Source organism: Phoca vitulina, unplaced genomic scaffold (genome assembly GCF_004348235.1).
Source record: "Phoca vitulina isolate PV1807 unplaced genomic scaffold, GSC_HSeal_1.0 scaffold6, whole genome shotgun sequence".
Classification (NCBI taxonomy): domain Eukaryota; kingdom Metazoa; phylum Chordata; class Mammalia; order Carnivora; family Phocidae; genus Phoca; species Phoca vitulina.
Window position 1 is genome coordinate 48,661,955 of NW_022589709.1, and position 17,434 is coordinate 48,679,388.

Here is a 17,434-nt window from a genome sequence, read left to right on the forward strand (position 1 = left end):
TACATAAATTAAGCAAGCATGTAATTATTCTGGTTTATTTTATCATTAAAAACCTTAAGCAAATCAAAGCATTTTAAGGGTTTTGAGAAGGCTCTGAAGGCAATTCTAGACAAGGGTGTCTCAAAATAAGGGAGACTAGCAGCATTGAGAGAAATACTTGGTCTCCTAAGGCTGATGTATGAGGAAAATTGCAACTATGCTTGGATTGTTGGAGTGCTTACTAAGTTGTATTTTGTTATCATGGAAACCCAAAGCCTATAAAAATTAGCAATAGTGTGAGCCTTTATGAAGTTTGAAAGGGTTTTAAGCATTAACTACTTTGGAATGCTAGATGAGCGTAAGAAAAATTCTTCAAATTACGTAAAGACAAATTAATTATGGTTTCATTTTTATTTCATTTACACCAGTGTGAATGAGACCTTTTTAACTTTGTGTTCAGATTAATTGAACAGAATATATCCTTACTTTAAAAAGGAGAATCATACTAATATAGATTCAGTTCCCTGATCTACAAGTTATAGATGGTGGGGACAAGTCTAAAGTAAGAAGGAAAGCTGTAATGACAATTTTAATTTTGACCTTCCTCTAAGTCCCCAACACAGGTCAGAGTATCATGACCTCTCCTTCCAAAGTTTTCTTTCCCAAGAGAGAAATGAAATCAGGGTTGGCTTATGGGGGTTTGAGGAGGGAACTGTAATTTCATATTTTTATTACAACTCTAGCAGGTGTTTTAAGTTGCATATTTTTTATTTTTTAATTTGGTTATTCTGTAGCCTTAACTTACTCCCTCTGAGAATAGTGGTAGACTAGTTTCCGCTTCCAAAACAATAATAGATACTCTTTGTGGCCCTGACATTTCTAGATTACTATGGGTTCATAAGAATTAGCATTTCATGTACTGTAGTTTTTTCTTGTTGTTTTTACCAGTCTTAAAGACCTTTGTGGAACCATGTTGTTCCTCTCTGCTGCTGTACATTAGCTGTTTAGGAATCTTTGGAAATGAAGTTTTAGTAATGTCATTTAGTATAATAATAAATGTTGCTATTTGTATTGTTGAAAATAAAATGCCTTACATAATACGAGAGTTTATATTCTAGTAAAAGCTAAAAGCAAGCTCCAAATACTGAGATGTTTATGAGTAAATACCTGAAAGATTGTTTTCTCCATGATAAGCAAGGTATACTAAGCCTTACTGATTCCACTCACATCCTATACTCTGCACCTTGGTCTTAAAGTATATCTGAACAACCAAGGAAGGACATAGGTAAACTTGCTGACACCAAATTCCAACTTAATTATATTGTGATGTTTTTCAATGCAATGGCTCAGAGTAGTTGATAGTGTACAAACAAGTGTTTGGTATTAGTTTTCTTTAACCTTCATTTTCATGTTACACCTGTAATTGATTTTAGGGCTAGGTTGCTTGTTAAGAGTCAGTTATTCAGAAAATGAAAGAAAACCAAGGTAAAAGTGGACATTGAGACCTATTATTTTATTTGGTTAATGTATATAGTCTTTATACATTCAGTTTGCAGAAAAGTTTCAGGAATTTAAAGAAGCTGCTCGACTAGCAAAGGAGAAATCACAGGAAAAGATGGAACTTACCAGTACACCTTCACAGGTGGGTATTTAATTTCTATTCTTATTTTTGAGCCTTATTCATTTCAGATGGTATCCTTTATGCCAGGGTTAAATTTGGGAAAATAATGGCAAAATTAAGGTAGTTTCCAAGGTGGACATAGAAATGCACCCTTCAGTTAATCTGTACTAGTGGAGGAAGGTTTCTTTCCTATATGCCATTGTCTGCGAGAATCTAGGGGGAAAATCAGTTTAGTAATTATAACTTAGATTCTTTGATGTATGTACAACTTAAAAACAATCATATGTAAAGAGCATAGATTGGCCTATTTTGTGTTCTGTAATGGCCAGTCACAAGAGGAAACACAGGAGAGGCTCAGGGAAATAAGATTTTATTTTAATCACCGGTCCTAGAAATAGGAAGCATAGCACACATCTGAGGGGCACTTAGAGAAACCTCAGGGTGGTCAGGAGGCAGAAAGCAGGAGCATGGGAAAAGCTGAGGCTAGAGCTGTATTGAAGAATGGCAGAGCAGGGTAGACAATTTAGGATTTGGCTAGTTGAATAATTTCTATAGTCTCTAAACTCATAGGGGTAGTCTCTTCATTGCCTGGTAGCTAGGCCTCGTATGATGAAGGCAGAAGAATATTGCATCCTGGGGTGCATGGGCCAGATGAGGGAGGTACAGTTCTGGATTGGTTAGTTTGCATATCAAAGGCATGTTCCCACCTCACCCCCTTGTTCTAAGAATTGGTTAGCCAGGAAGTTTTTTTTTTTTAAGATGTCAAAACATCACATATATAGAAAAAAAAATAGTAGTCTATTATCTTGATTTTAAGTGTACTTAAATCTGACAGTTGGGACATCTTTCTTTACACTTAGCACTGAGACCCAAAGGTTATAGGTTTTACACACGTATTTGCTTTTTCCTTTAACAGTTGACTTAATACCTGTGACTTGCTCATCATAATCTTTCTTTAGTTGGAAATTAATTAGATCTCCAAGTAAAGTTCATTAAATACTTATATTTCAGTGCTTTTACGAAGGTTTTAATGTACATTGTATGATTCAGCTTTTTAATAGGCTTTTCTAGAATTAATTTTTATTTCAATTTGAGTCTTAAGGGTAGGGTTCAGCTTTGTGCTGGGTTCTCTATAGCATTTGAAGTGTACTCAAGGCTTATATGAAAAGGAAGAATCAGATGTTACAAATGTTTCTCTGGAATGTCAGTATAGTAGCAGATTTCCATAACACTTTCCTGAGAAAGTGAATAGGAATTGCCTGGAAATTTACTGACTAGCCATTTTCGAACATTGTTTGCTCTTTACCTTCCTCCTCACCCCTGGCACCCAACTCTGTTTGGTAAACCCTGCTGGTATAAAGAGTTTTGGGTTTTTTTTTTTTTTTTTTAAAGGAAAGGAGGGCTCTGTTAAGTATGTGTAAAGTACGTACTTCCTCATAGACTAAAAGTGTACTGTGGATCGAAGCCAAAGCTCCATTACACTTCTCCACACTTGCAGTGACCTGGAATAACATGATCACTTTGAAACTTCCCTTGACTCTGTATCTTCCTAAGTGCTATGGTAGTATAGTGATAACTTTTCATAAAAACCTATGTAATATTTAGTACATGTACTGGTAGCTCTCGTTCTTCAGGTGTTTGATTCTAGCGTTGAAAGAGGATGTTGCAGCACATGCCTTAGAGAATATGCAAAGGACTCCAATAAAATTATAATAGATTACACTTGTCCATTGTACTTAGTTCCTGTTTCTCTGATCATAACTTGTTTTTGTTTAATTAGCCATGAACAAGTTGCTGGTAAGATACCTGCTACTCTTTGGTGGAAGGGATATCTTTAAGCCTTGACTTTCATCAAAGGAATATATCCAAGATGTTTATATATGGAAAATACTGTGAAATATAAGGAATAAAAAAATATCCTAAGTTCATCAGTATTTGAAAGCCAAAATATACTGACCCTAAGTTATCTTTTCAAAGCATTTAAAGTCTGATTGCTAATTTAATGTACAGAAGCCAGAGTAATAGTTAAAAAAAATGTATTTATTTTCATTTGTTTCCTCCCCTTCCCCTTTTGTGACAGTCCCTTACAGATTTCATTACTATTTCTGTTTTAGTTTGAAATGTATGACTGCTGGCCACTCTGATTCTACTCAGCTAGAGGACGGAGCTTGATTCTCCTTGATTTAACCCAATCTGCTAAATTAACCCTCTGCCTGAGGTATAGAATATTACTCAGGAATTCAGCAAGGGGATCAAGAGGTTAAATGGAATAATTGATAGTAGTAGGCATTCAGTCAGTCATAGCTTTTGTTTTTATTGAGGAGGGATAACAGACTGGTTAAGAGTATGGGTTTTCAAATCAGACATACTTAGATACAAATTATTTTTTGTCACTATTTGGTCTTGAGAAAATGGCTTAACCCAATTCTCTTTATACATCTGTAACATGGGGATTACATTTCTTAGGTTATAGGCTTGTTGGAGGGAGTAACAATGATAATGGCGATGTCATATGATAATGGCACTAATGTAGGCTTTAGAGCCTGGCTTTGAATCTGGGCTCTAACCCTTACTGGGGTTTTTTGTTTTTTGGGTTTTTTGTTTGTTTGTTTCTAATTTAGGCATGTTACTATTTCTTTAAATTTATAAAATGAGAATAAGCACAATGTCTCCTGAAACTAATATAACACTATATGTTAACTATACTGGAATTAAAAAACTTAATGAAAAAAAAAACAAACCCAGTATCTCCTTATAGGGTTATTGTGAGAATTAAATGAGGATTACAAAGTGCTTAGCATAGAGTATATTGTAAATGTTAACAGCTGTTGTTGGTGATGTGGTTGTAATGCTGAAGATGATGATGTAAAGCCTTGACATAGTATCTGGCACATAATAGTTACTTAGATAAAGGTGCCTTAACTGAATAAAACCTGCATCAGAGTACCCTGGAAAACTTGTTAAAACACAAATGCTGAGTCCCACTCCTGGCATTTTTGATTTAGCAGGGCTGAGTTAGGGCTTAAGAATTTGCATTTCTGGCAGAGTTCCGGGAGATGCTGATCCTGTTGATCTGGGGATCCCACTTTGAGAAGTAGTGCTGTAGACAAACTGTTCCACATCCCTAAAGGCATGTGATGAAGAGAGTCTGGCATTTAGGGCCAAGTTAGCCACTTCCCCATTCTTAAACTCTTCAGCTGAGATTGTACTCTTGATAAAATGTGTGGTCATGTCAGATAGTCTTTATGTTGTCTTGATCAAGATAACATCTCTAGAAATAAGTTGAATTATGTATTAGTTGTTACTTGGTTTCATGTCCTTTAATTAATAGACATTAATTTAGAACTTTTTCTCTTGGAGATCTAATGTTCTTGCATTTCCATGGGAATCTTTTAAACAGTCAATTTGACATAGAATCAAGAGTAATGACTGGCTATAAATCTGAAGTTTCTTATATAGTGCACAATAAAAAAAAATACTGTATTTGAATTAACTTGTTAAGTGCTTTCCTCAGAATGCACATTGAAGAAAAGGGGGCTATATAATCAAATAAATATAATGCAATTTTTTCTTCATTGGAGTTTAGAAAAAAGTAAGTTTTAGCTGTCATTTGACTAAGACTTTTAAGTTGAATGAAGTATTTACTCGGTTAGTTGTAGTCAAACACAAGTAATGGATTTTTTCCCCCATATATTGTAGCTCTCTTAATCTATATTTAGGCTAGCTTTTTCTCAAGATGTTTTAAAATTCACTTTATAGAAAAAGTAGCATATACGTGTGTGTGTATTCAAAGAAGGAACAAAGCCTCTTTAGCTTTGTTATAAATACCATAATTTTTTAATGTTCAAATTAAAGATAAATTGTATTTACTCAAACGAGGCACTGGTTTATTTTAACTGATTGTTAGTATCTCTGTGACTAGCTGTTTGATCTTATGCAAGTGAGTTGACTTGCCTGGGTAGTAGGTCTTAAATCTACAAGGTCAGAGTTTTGAACTATATGATCTCTTTGGACATTTCGAGTGTAATAAGTCTCAAATGTTTTAGATCTTCTTTAACAAGGGTGTCACCTGTTATAAGTGGATTTTTTTGAAGGGCGGTCTGCATTAGCCAAGTGTTACTGCCTTGAACTATTTTAGTTACATATCTAACCCACAAATATACCATTAGAATTAGTTAATGCCTGTAAATTAATATGATACTTTCTTAGTATCACATAACAAATGTGATTTTACTGAACCAGGTACCTCAAAACAACTTTTACAATCTCAGGAAATGTTCACTAGAATTCTCTGGATATTATTGTTTGCTGTCCAAAGTAAGGACAGTGGACTTAAGAGTCTCTAATCCTGTTACTTGTCTCAGTGGAGTATTTATCCATTTCTCTATTGGATTTACCTATGAGGTGTTGGCAGTGAGAATAGAGAGGAGGGACTAGACCTAACAGTAGTGAAATTGACTGAACTTGGAGGAAATACAGGAGTTGAAGGATTGGTGAGGGAGGCTGGTTAAAGCAAGAGCAAGATGATTTTGAAACTTCTTTTGTTGGTTTGTAGCATGAACTTCAGAAGAGGATTTCCACTTCAGATACTGAATTTATATCCTAATGAGGCATTAAGGGGATATGTCCTGTAGATAGAAATTATGAATTGGAGCTAAGTCTCAAGAGTCATCAACAAATGAGTAGTAGTTAAAGCTGTAGGAGAGAATGATATCATCCAGAAAGAAAATAGAATGGCAGGAGAGGGGAAGACAGGGTCAGAAATTGTCACTTAAATTTGAGGAAGATATAGGGAAAGACACTGAAAGTGGTAGGAAATGAAGCAGCAGAAAATGTTAGCACAGAAGTCAAGCATTTTAAGTTAGAGGCAGTGATTTGTCAGTGTCAGAGGGGGCTTCCAATAGGATGAGACTTAAGAGGACTTTAAACTGGGGCGCCTGGGTGCCTCAGTCCTTAAGGATGCCAGGATCCTGGGATCAGGCCCCGCATCAGGCTCCCTGCTCAGCGGGGAGTCTGCTTCTCCCTCCCCCACTCCCCCTGCTTGTGTTCCCTCTCTTGCTGTCTCTCTGTCAAATAAATAAATAGAATCTTAAAAAAAAAAAAAAGGACTTTAAACCTAACAAACTGGAGTTCGCTGGTAATTACAGGTGGACTGTTGGTAAAGAAGAGCAATGTGAAGTAGTTTCTAGAATGAAAGGAAGTAGAGTTAGTGACTTTGGGCTATTCTTGAGGCAGAAATGTTTGGTAGTGAGAATAAGGTCACAAATACTATTTTCTTTTGTATGAGGAGAGTAAGAGTTTAACATGATAATCTCAGGGGGATGTGACACTAAGAATTTTTTTTTTTTTTTTTGTAGAATGTATGTGTGGGAGTGATTTGCATATGCTTTTAAATGTAAGGAATGAGTAAAGGAGAAAGAGAAGAATAGGAAGGGAATCATTGATGGAGCATTGTGCTGAAGAAGGTAATATTGTGAGGGAAGAGGATGGAAACAAATGAGCCACTTCTTTATCTGAGACAGGAGGGAAGGATAAAAATATATTCAGGTACAGATAGGGGGAAGACTGAGTAAGTCCATGCCAGTTTCTCTTTTCTCTGGAAGGAAGAGTTATGTCATTCACTGAGAGGAAAGACAGCTGAAGAAAGAGAGAGCTTGAACACAGGTTTGGAACAGCTGTTAGGTAAAGTAAAAAAAAGAAGAGCCAAGTGAGAGTAGTAAGTAAAATTAAAGATTACTTGGCTCTTAGATGTCCATCGACAGATGAATGGATAAAGAAGGTGTGGTATATATATACAATGGAATATTATGCAGCCATCAAAAGGAATGAGATCTTGCCATTTGCAACGACGTGGATGGAACTGGAGGGTGTTATGCTGAGCGAAATAAGTCAATCAGAGAAAGACATGTATCATATGACCTCACTGATATGAGGAATTCTTAATCTCAGGAAACAAACTGAGGGTTGCTGGAGTGGCGGGGGGGTGGGAGGGATGGGTGGCTGGGTGATAGACATTGGAGACGGTATGTGATATGGTGAGCGCTGTGAATTGTGCAAGACTGTTGAATCACAGATCTGTACCTCTGAAACAAATAATACAATATATGTTAAAAAAAAAAAAAAGAAGATAGCAGGAGGGGAAGAATGAAGGGGGGGAAATCAGAGGGGGAGATGAACCATGAGAGACGATGGACTCTGAAAAACAAACTGAGGGTTCCAGAGAGGAGGGGGGTGAGAGGATGGGTTAGCCCGGTGATGGGTATTAAAGAGGGCACGTTCTGCATGGAGCACTGGGTGTTATGCACAAACAATGAATCATGGAACACTACATCAAAAACTAATGATGTAATGTATGGTGATTAACAATAAAAAATAAAAAAAAATTACTTGGCTCTTTAAGAGCATAATTGAAGTTAGGGCTCAGAATTATTTTCATGACGCTAATCAACCTATTTAGCAGTGTATTCTCTTATTGCACTTGGTAGTTTGGGCACATAAGAATATGGAATGATGGTTCAGTTGATAGGAATTGGAAATTGACAAGATAGTTGTTGTGGAAGGAAGCCCCCAAATGCTAATGAGAATATAATTAAGGTGATTGGCTTTCTCGTATAGACTGACCATGGAGAGGAATAAAGCCAGATTGCACCTGACAAAGTCGCATAATGGAAGAGGGCCAAAAGATACCAAGTTGAAAAGCAAGTGGGAAGGGTGTGGATTAGGTTGAGAGGATAGGAGGATGTACAACACCTCTTACCTGTTGGAATCAAAACTAGTAGTTGATGAGTTAATCAAAAAAGTCAGTTAATGTGAAGAAGTCTTTAAAGAATCTTTAAGTTTATAAATTAAAATTCGATAATACTGTGTTTTATGTATTCACCAATTTTTTTTTTTAAGCTGAAACCTCTTTGAATATGAATCTGTTGATTGGAATTCTGTGTTATCTTTCTTACATAAATCATACTCATGATTAATTGTCTACAATTTCCTGTTTCTCTTTTCCTTTAAGTAGAGCTAACCCTAGTCACTTGCAAAGAAATCTGAGTGTGAGAGTAGATTTTCTTGTCATTATTCTGTTACTTGTAGATTTTATTTTCTAGCCATTTACTTTTTAGTCGTTTCAAAACATATGGTTTGGTTTTCATCAAAATAACCACTCTAGCTTTGCATTCAGACTTTATTAGTTTGCATAATATTTAATTCAGCTATATAATTATATAAATACAACTGGCATAAACATGGTTGGGACAGATACAGCTGATTCTTGGTAAGCATTTAATGTAGCTGGTAGAAAAATATGCAGAATAGAGATTAACCCACTAGCACTGTGCCTCAGCCAGTTAGTACACTTTACATAGGGAAGGAAGAGCATGAGTTAATCTAGAGTCAGGTTACAAAGAATTTCTGTGGATGTCAGAAAATGGGATTTCAGAAGTGGTGACCAGGTATAGGGAATGGCTTATAGGGTTAGTAGTAGACATTTGATCTCCGCCTCATTTTCCTTTATGTATCCTTTTGTTCTTCTGTGTCTCTTCCCTGGCATTTCTTTCTATATCCACAGCCATGGAAACTCAAAATCATAAGGTCCTTCCTGTCTGAGCCTCTGCCCAGAAAAGAGTGTTCTCATCTTCTTTTAAATAGAAAAGACTGAAATAGAATAAGTCTTCTTTGAATGTTTATTAAATGAAAAAGAGAAGAAGCTATGTTTTCCTTAAGTCAGAAATGATGGAACTGTAACAGGAACTTTAATTTTAGTCTTTACTGGAATTCAGTGGAAGGTGTTGGTGGTATTTGGTCTAGTGGTGAAGAGCACTGCTACCACATCCTTCCCACCCACTCTCCTGCTACAGCACAGACCAGAGGGGAGCTGGGTGATCCCCCTGGGAAGGCCTGGGGAGAGGGCCCGGCTCATTTCTTTTCCACAGGATTCAGAGTATTTCCTTTTGTGGGGTTTTTTTGTTGTTGTTTTTTATTGGTTTGTTTTATTTTTGGCTTTCCTGCCATTCCATAAATGAGTAGAGAGAGAATTCTTTTTTTTTTTTTAGATTTTATTTATTTATTTGACAGAGAGAGATACCGCGAGAGAGGGAACACAAGCAGGGGGGAGTGGGAGAGGGAGAAGCAGGCTTCCCGCTGAGCAGGGAGCCCAATGCGGGGCTCGATCCCAGGACCCCGGGATCATGACTCCAGCCGAAGGCAGATGCTTAACAACTGAGCCACCCAGGCGCCCCGAGAGAGAATTCTTAAGAAGCAATTCCTGAATCTTACATGTGCTCTGTTTTTATTTATATTTTATGTTTCACGCTTCTCATTTTTCTTACCAACTTTGGTAGACACATATACATACATACCCATATATCAAAGAAGGTATTGTTTGATAATTTTTTTCCTTAAAATGGCTACTAGCCATATTAGCTTAAGAATGTCTTTCTAAAGACAAACTATCCTTTTTTTCTTTCAAAAATTTGTAGTCTAATATATCTCCAAGTTTTTTATTTTAATGTTTGAATTAAGGTATAAAATGTTGACTTTTATATAAGGTATGTTTTTTTAATAGGAATAACTGAAGTTGAATGTTTAAGAAATTACACAAAATGTAGTTTGAAAAAGAACTCAGTGTTTGGAATACATTAAATAAAACAACTTTCACTGTGTTGCTTTTAACATATGTGAAGTTCCCAGAAGGTTTCACAGAATACTTTTGACTACCTGGGGGGTAGTTAGAAGTCAAAGGAGTTTCATGCTCTTATGTACTGTTGTAACTGTTGTAACTCTCTTATGAGCAAATACTAATTTTCTTAATTTTTAACCTGCTTTTAAAAAAAATGTGCTCTGGGCTTTTTGTTTTCATTTTAGATACAATGTGTAGGGTAACGAAACATGCCTTTCATTAAATGTAGCTAATATTCAGGTTTTCTGATGGAAAGCTTGTCGGTTTGCAGTACTGGAATATGTTGTTACTTCTATACCTTTCTTCTTCTTCTCCTTCCTTTTGTCCTTCCTAGCCTGCCTCTGAAATGGTCTTTCTACTTCAGTAACGTCAACATTCTTAGCCTTCCCAAGACCCAAGTACCAAAACCCTCATTGACCCCCAGAAGGCAGGGAGAACCAGAACCTCTCTCTCTCTTAATCCTAATCTACTTTTGTCCCTCACACTCTTATCAATCAATTCTAGCAAATCTCCAAGTGAATCCTTAGTTGCTAACACTGGTTGTGCCCTCTTAGGTTAGCAAGGTCATTTGTGGGGCGGCTGGGTGGCTCAGTCGGTTAAGCATCTGCCTTTGGCTCAGGTCATGATGCCAGGGTCCTGGGATCGAGTCCCGTGTTGGGCTCCCTGCTCAGAGGGGAGCCTGCTTCTCCCTCTTCCTCTGCCTTCCATTTCCCCTGGTTATGCTCTCTCTAATAAAATCATTAAAAAAAAAACAAACAAGGTAATTTGTTCCTGTTCTCATTTCCCCTGAATCAACTTACTGTTCAACTGATTGGACAGTCCACCTTGATTATTTTAGTTTGGTTTGGCCTTTCTTGAAGAGAAATAGCTCTTATTTATTTCTGCGTGCTGCTTCAACTTATTCTGGCTAATTGATATGATCCATAATTGACCTAGAAGTAGTCACTTGGGATATCGTTCCCATTTTATGTTGTCACATTATACATAAACCTTATTCATGCATTGACTCTCAGTTACTTGAAGCAAAGAGGATTTAAGAGAGAGATTTTAAAAGAAAAAAATTAAAGGTCAAAATAGAGGTTCCATTGATAATTGAACAATAGTTAAGTGATAAGGTGGAATCAAGAAAGTAGCTTTTTTGACCTTTAATAGCTTGTATAATTTATAGCATTATAGTATTAGTTAAAATATTTAAATGTGAAATAAAATACATACAATTTAAAACCAGAAGCCCCTGAAAGAAATTCACCACATTAATATTTTCTATATTTCTTCTTAGCATTTCTCCTTGTGCCTTATTTTTATGTAAAGTATATAAATTATCATAATCTAAGATATCTCCTTATATGCTCATATTTTTCTAATTATAAGCATTTTCCTGTGTTACACATATTTTTCTTGTTGGTTTTTTTTTTTAAAGTAAGCTCTATCCCCCATGTGGGGCTCGAACTCACAACCTTGAGCTCAAGAGTCACATGCTCCACCAGCTGAGCCAGCCAGGCACTCCTCTTATTTTTATTTGAAGAAATCCTGTATTCTTTCAGGTTGGCAGATTATGACCATACCCACCCACTCTCCTATTGGACACTGATGTTTTCCTTTTCTTCCTTACCATAGGCTAATATTTCAGTTGTGAAGTTTTAGTGCCCAGAGATCACAAGGCATCCACAAAGCTGCACTTAAAATGATCTGGTGCGAGGGCCTCCCCTGGTTAACAGGTTTATCCAATGACCCCCCAGTTCTGATCTCTACTAATACCAAATTCAGATAATCTTATGGTGCCAGTCAAAATAATAAGTGTCAGCTTGAGCTTCATTTTAAATTCCATTTATTTTCTAGAGGAACAAATTAAATTCACCTTGATAGACAAAACTTAATTAAAAGTAGAAATAAGACAAATTTTGTGAAGAAAAATAATTCCATTATTCAGGCAAGCTGAAATATACTCCCTCTGTGTATGTTACAGAGGGATTTCTGGCTGCTTTTGTAGATAACTCTGGCATTGAAAAGTAGGGCGGGTAAAAAAAATTAAAACTTGTTGAAGATTTCATTCTTCCCTTTGCCTTCTTACCTTCCCAAGTAAAATCACATTTTCTTGCATTTTTGTGCTTCTTTTTCTTAAGTAATTCTTTGAATATCTTTTATTCTAACCAATTAGTTGCTTATATAAACCCAAAAGTTCTTGAGTTCTTTGAAACTGCATTTCTGAATTGTATTGTTGTGGATAGTTTTCTTAGGAGTTGCTTTGCTTTAAAAAATTATTTCTCCTTTAAATTTTATTTTTTACCTCTTTGACTCAAATTTCAATGGAAATATAGTTTATAAGTAAGCATACATTGGAGTCACTTTTAACTTTAAGATTATCTTGTATATTTTACCAAAAGTATAACACTTTTATCCCCTACCCCCTTTTTTTTAAAGGAATCGGCAGGCGGGGATCTTCAGTCTCCTTTAACACCAGAAAGTATCAATGGAACAGATGATGAAAGAACGCCTGATGTGACACAGAACTCAGAGCCAAGGGCTGAACCAACTCAGAATGCATTGCCCTTTTCACATAGGTACAGATTCAATTCACCCATCATGATTAAGTAAAATGTGTAGATATGGAAACTTACTTGGTTTCAGATAAGTCTTGTAAAGTTACAACCCTGAGTGAAAATTCCAGTCTTTTTTTTTTTTTCTGTTTCTGTTAACCTCAGAAAGGTTTTTAAATAATTTATAGTTGATAGATGCCTAGATGGACTAGAATGAACATTTCCTTCATGTAGAAAAAGGGCTACTGAGTTAATTGCAGTACAAATCATTTTTCAGTGAAACAGTGTATTATTGTAAATCTCTTCTACTTATTTTTTTAACACAGCCCTCAAAAGTCCCCTTTGTTAACCTGGGTTTCGTTTCCACTTTCGTCTTTGTTCTTGAGGGTTATAAATTTTTTTAATCAGCTTCCTACTCTGAAATCAAGCTTTACCATACTCTTAGAGGTGATCTCACCATTGGATTTCACAGAAGGAAGCAAGTTATTGTTGTAACTTATATTCATGTTAATGTCAGATTTAGTTTTTCATACCAACTAACAGGAGATAAATCTTCTAGTAGTTCTGAACTGTAAAATAATTTGATATTTCAAAAGATACAATTTATCTTAAATATGTTCTAAACCAGTTACAGTGATTATTTGCCATATCGGTGGTATTTTTCGAAAGTAGGGAGGTCTGCGGAACTGCAGCATTGCAAATATAAACAGGTACCTATCAGTTATTGTCTTAAAGTTAATTTTTATCCTTCTTTGGAAACTTTTGACTAGGTAGTTTTAACTAAAATGGAGAAAATAGTTTTCCTATGTTGTACATGTCTTTTGAGAACCAATTTTTAAAACATCAAATTCTTTAGCATATTCAGAACAATTGTGAAGGAGATATTCCAGACTCTTTTTTCATGAGCATTCTAATTTTGATTGAATTTGTTGAATATTAGGGGCAGCATAGATTATACATATTAGAGAATAACATTGAGAGACCTCATGATCAGGCTGAGGAAGAAGAAATTAGTTACGGGTTTTTTAAGGAATGTGTTAGGAAAACTTTTTTGACTGAAAGACTATTATAATTTTGTTCCTAAAAATGCTAATAATTTTGCATACAACGGTAGACATATCTTAGAATTATCATGGAGATCATGCTTTAACTATTGTAAGCATATTCTCTTTTCTATTGCTACCAAAATAACTGAACACATAAAAAATTTATTAGTTCCTCTGAAGACAATGTTCACATTGATAAGTAAAACATACAAGTTTTTTGAATATGCGAATACAATTGAAGATTTGTAGTTTTTAAAAAATATGTTGAGGGAAGGAGAAATTTTATTCCTATTAAATTTAACATACCCATTTAAAAGATGTAAATGCACTGAACATAATTATATATCTGATTTCTTTGGCTAACACTTAAACGAGCCATGTGCATTGAATACTATAGCATTTCAAAAGAAGAACTTTCGTGTTTAACATTTGTAGAACTATTTCTAATTTACTTTATGCACCTAAAATTCCCCGAATGTTTGTTGTTTTGATAATCCTTAGTATTTGGAGTTATTAAATGGGACTAGTCATCTTCTATTGATGTTCTCTTTTCCTGGGATTCTAATAGGAGTTACTTACTTTGACTTGAAGGTACAGCTTCTTTGACTACTAGAATCTGTAGATTAGTCATGGAGATATTTGAGTTCTGAAAAAATTTAACAGGTCATTTTAAACTTTTAATTATGTTAAAGGTGTTGTACAATCTTAATAGTTTTCTTGTTATACTGTTTTAAAAATACTTTAGCTTACAAGATTTCAGAAGACTTATTTTCTGAACTAGTTTTGATTTCCATCTAAGATAGAAGATTCAGTGTTTTATAACCAGTGTTAGAATCCCAAAATAACAGAAGAGACCTCAAAGATGGTATAAGCCAGGACTGTGGTAGTTTGAAATCAATTTAGGTTATCTGTGGCATTCTGAAAAATTAAACATAAAATAGGAAACATCAGAGTAAAATTCACATTAGGAGTAGAAACTTTATTTCATTCAGTAATACATAGATTTGTGTGTGTGCTGGATTATAGTGTAAAAACGTCAAAGTTTGAAAGCATGTGCCTTCGACACGTGAGGAGACTAAATCCCAGAGCTTAGGTGAGTTGTCCTGGCTCACATAGTTGATTAGTAAAAACTTGAGTAGGGCTGCAGCTCACATTTTGACCCCAGTAGATACTGCCAGTTAGTTAACAGTGCATTTTAGTCAAATTCCCATCACAAGTACATGGTAGTGTCAGGAAGTTAATAACTTCCTATCCTAGGAGAACTCTGTAGAAATAAGCTCAGCGTTTCATGAATTAGAAACAGCAAGAATATTAAAATAATTTTTATTTAAATTTGAAACTTGTAAATGTTTAAACTTGACACGCTGTTCTTTTTTTTAATGGCAAAGGAAGACAAAATCTGTATTTTAAGGCTATTTAGACTATTTTGCCTTCTTCCTTAGTATTTATTTCAACAGAAAAGAATGAACAAAAAATATATTTTGCCAACATTTCTCTGTTCTGGTTGAGCAAAATCACTAGAATATCTATGTGTTGTGGTTGCATGAAGGAAGGATATGGAGAACAGTGACCTAGTCAGTCAAATTCATTAAGAGTTGATGGTAGTAATAGCACTTAGGAAGCCAATTTGTGCTCTTAGAATTCAAACCGTGTGCCTAAATCTCATGAACTCATTAGTTAACCTACCAAAAGAAGGCCTTGATTTTCATTTGGTCCTGAAAATTTTAGGAGTTGCATTATAGTTGGTTCTTTACTCTGTTTCACATACTCTTTAAAAAGTACTAGCTTTAAAGACAAAAGCAAGATTTTTTTGTTACTCTTTAAACTTAAACAGATTTTCAAATATATATGAGAGAATACTATGATAAACTCCCAGGAATGCATTAGCCAGCTTCAAGAGTTACGAAAAAATGGCCGGTCTTATTTCTACGCCTGCCCACTCTTCAACTTTTGTATTATTTTGAAAGCAAATCCCAGACATATAATCTCATCCACAAATACTTTTTAAAATTACTTTTGAGCTTTTTAAAAACTTATTTACTAAGGTAGTACAGCTTTTTATATTCTATCTCAGTGGCATTATAGGGTTACCTTGAATTATTTACTCTTTTCTTTGATTTTTAATTACACTGCTGAACTAAATTTTAGAATGTATGGGCTATTCAGTACTCCTTAGTCAAGTGCTGTTTTTATGTCCTTGCCATAAGCTATGCAAAAACACTCTCATTGAATTAGTTTCAATAAATTAATGTTTTTAGTGTATTTATTTAAATGCTTTTAAAAAAATTTTAGAGGTATGTAAAAGGGAATTATTGAAGATAAAAATGTTTACTAATTTCTTTGGAGAAATGACATTACATTTTATCTAAATTGCTATATTTTCTTAAAAAATTATTTTTTAACCTAAATGATAAAAATCATTTTGGGACTGAGCAGGTATACACTGACCCACTGAAGTGTTCAGGGCATCCTTTGAGACCTTAGTCTTAGATTAGCTATGTACTAAATAAAGTAGCTGTATACCAATAGACCAGCATATACAAATGGGGGAAGGTTTTGTTTTCTTATTCCAGGGACTTACTGTTTGCATCATAATATCAGCTGTATGGAATTCTGGAAATTACTTGTTCTTAATAATAAGAAAGTCTAGGATTTTTTTTTTTTTAAGACTTAAAACTATCTAAAATTCTCTTGGAAATAGTTATAGTTTTCCAGTGCTGTTAGAATGTAACACTGAAAACTAAAACTTTTTATTTTGTTCATCGTAAATTTATGCTCCCCCACATATACAATAATATATTGATAAATAACTGCTGTTATCATATTTCTGAGAGTCCAGAACTGGTATATATACGTTAGTAATTTGTGAAGCTATTTTTGTACTGATAAATTTTAATAACAGTTTGATTATATTCATGAAAAATAGGCTCTTTTAAGCTTGATTATATTTAAATTCTTTTAAGGTTTAGATAGTATATTCTTATGGTGCTGCTAGTACACATTTTGGGGCTACTGCATGTATCTTCTGTTAAAGAGATTTTTCTGCCACTTTGTGTGTTTCCAGCAGGTATTCATTAAAGGACGTGTGCACAAATGTTACTCGTTAGTATATTGATTTTGCTTTAAACCAGTGTAACCACAGTTTTACTCAAATTTATGAAATCTGGGTGGGTTCATTTCATTTCTATTTAATAGAGTAATTTCTTCATATCAGAGTTTCGGAAAGTTACTGCTTTAGAACGGATTAGGGATTTTTGTACAATTTCAAAAACTAAATTTCATTAGAAAATTTATACACTGTTTTAGTTACATGTTAAAATTTTTTAAATAGTGCTTTATTTTGAATTAAACACCGTTTGTACTTACTTGAAAGATGATACAAACAAGAAAAAAGTGAATGACTGTTAAGAGCTCTGGGGTACTATACACTCCCCAGCTATGCCATCTGTCTCCCATTTTTATGAATAATAGGCAAAACTTACAAGATCTTAGTTAGGAACTAAAGTAGAAATAATCTCTGTGGCTAACTTTTGTTTGGGTAAAATATTATCTGTAAAACTGGAACTTGGTTTCACAAGAA

The 17,434-nt window shown here is 34.7% G+C and overlaps 1 protein-coding gene across 1 annotated transcript in view; it reads left to right on the forward strand.

Annotated features, from left to right (window-relative positions):
• The window catches only part of HOMER1 (homer scaffold protein 1), a 123,765-nt gene that overhangs the window by 54,431 nt on the left and 51,900 nt on the right, over positions 1-17,434 (forward strand). The window contains exons 5-6 of the mRNA XM_032404124.1: positions 1,529-1,621; positions 12,693-12,832. Coding sequence (XP_032260015.1) covers positions 1,529-1,621; positions 12,693-12,832 — 233 coding nt within the window. The remainder of the gene's footprint in view (positions 1-1,528; positions 1,622-12,692; positions 12,833-17,434) is intronic.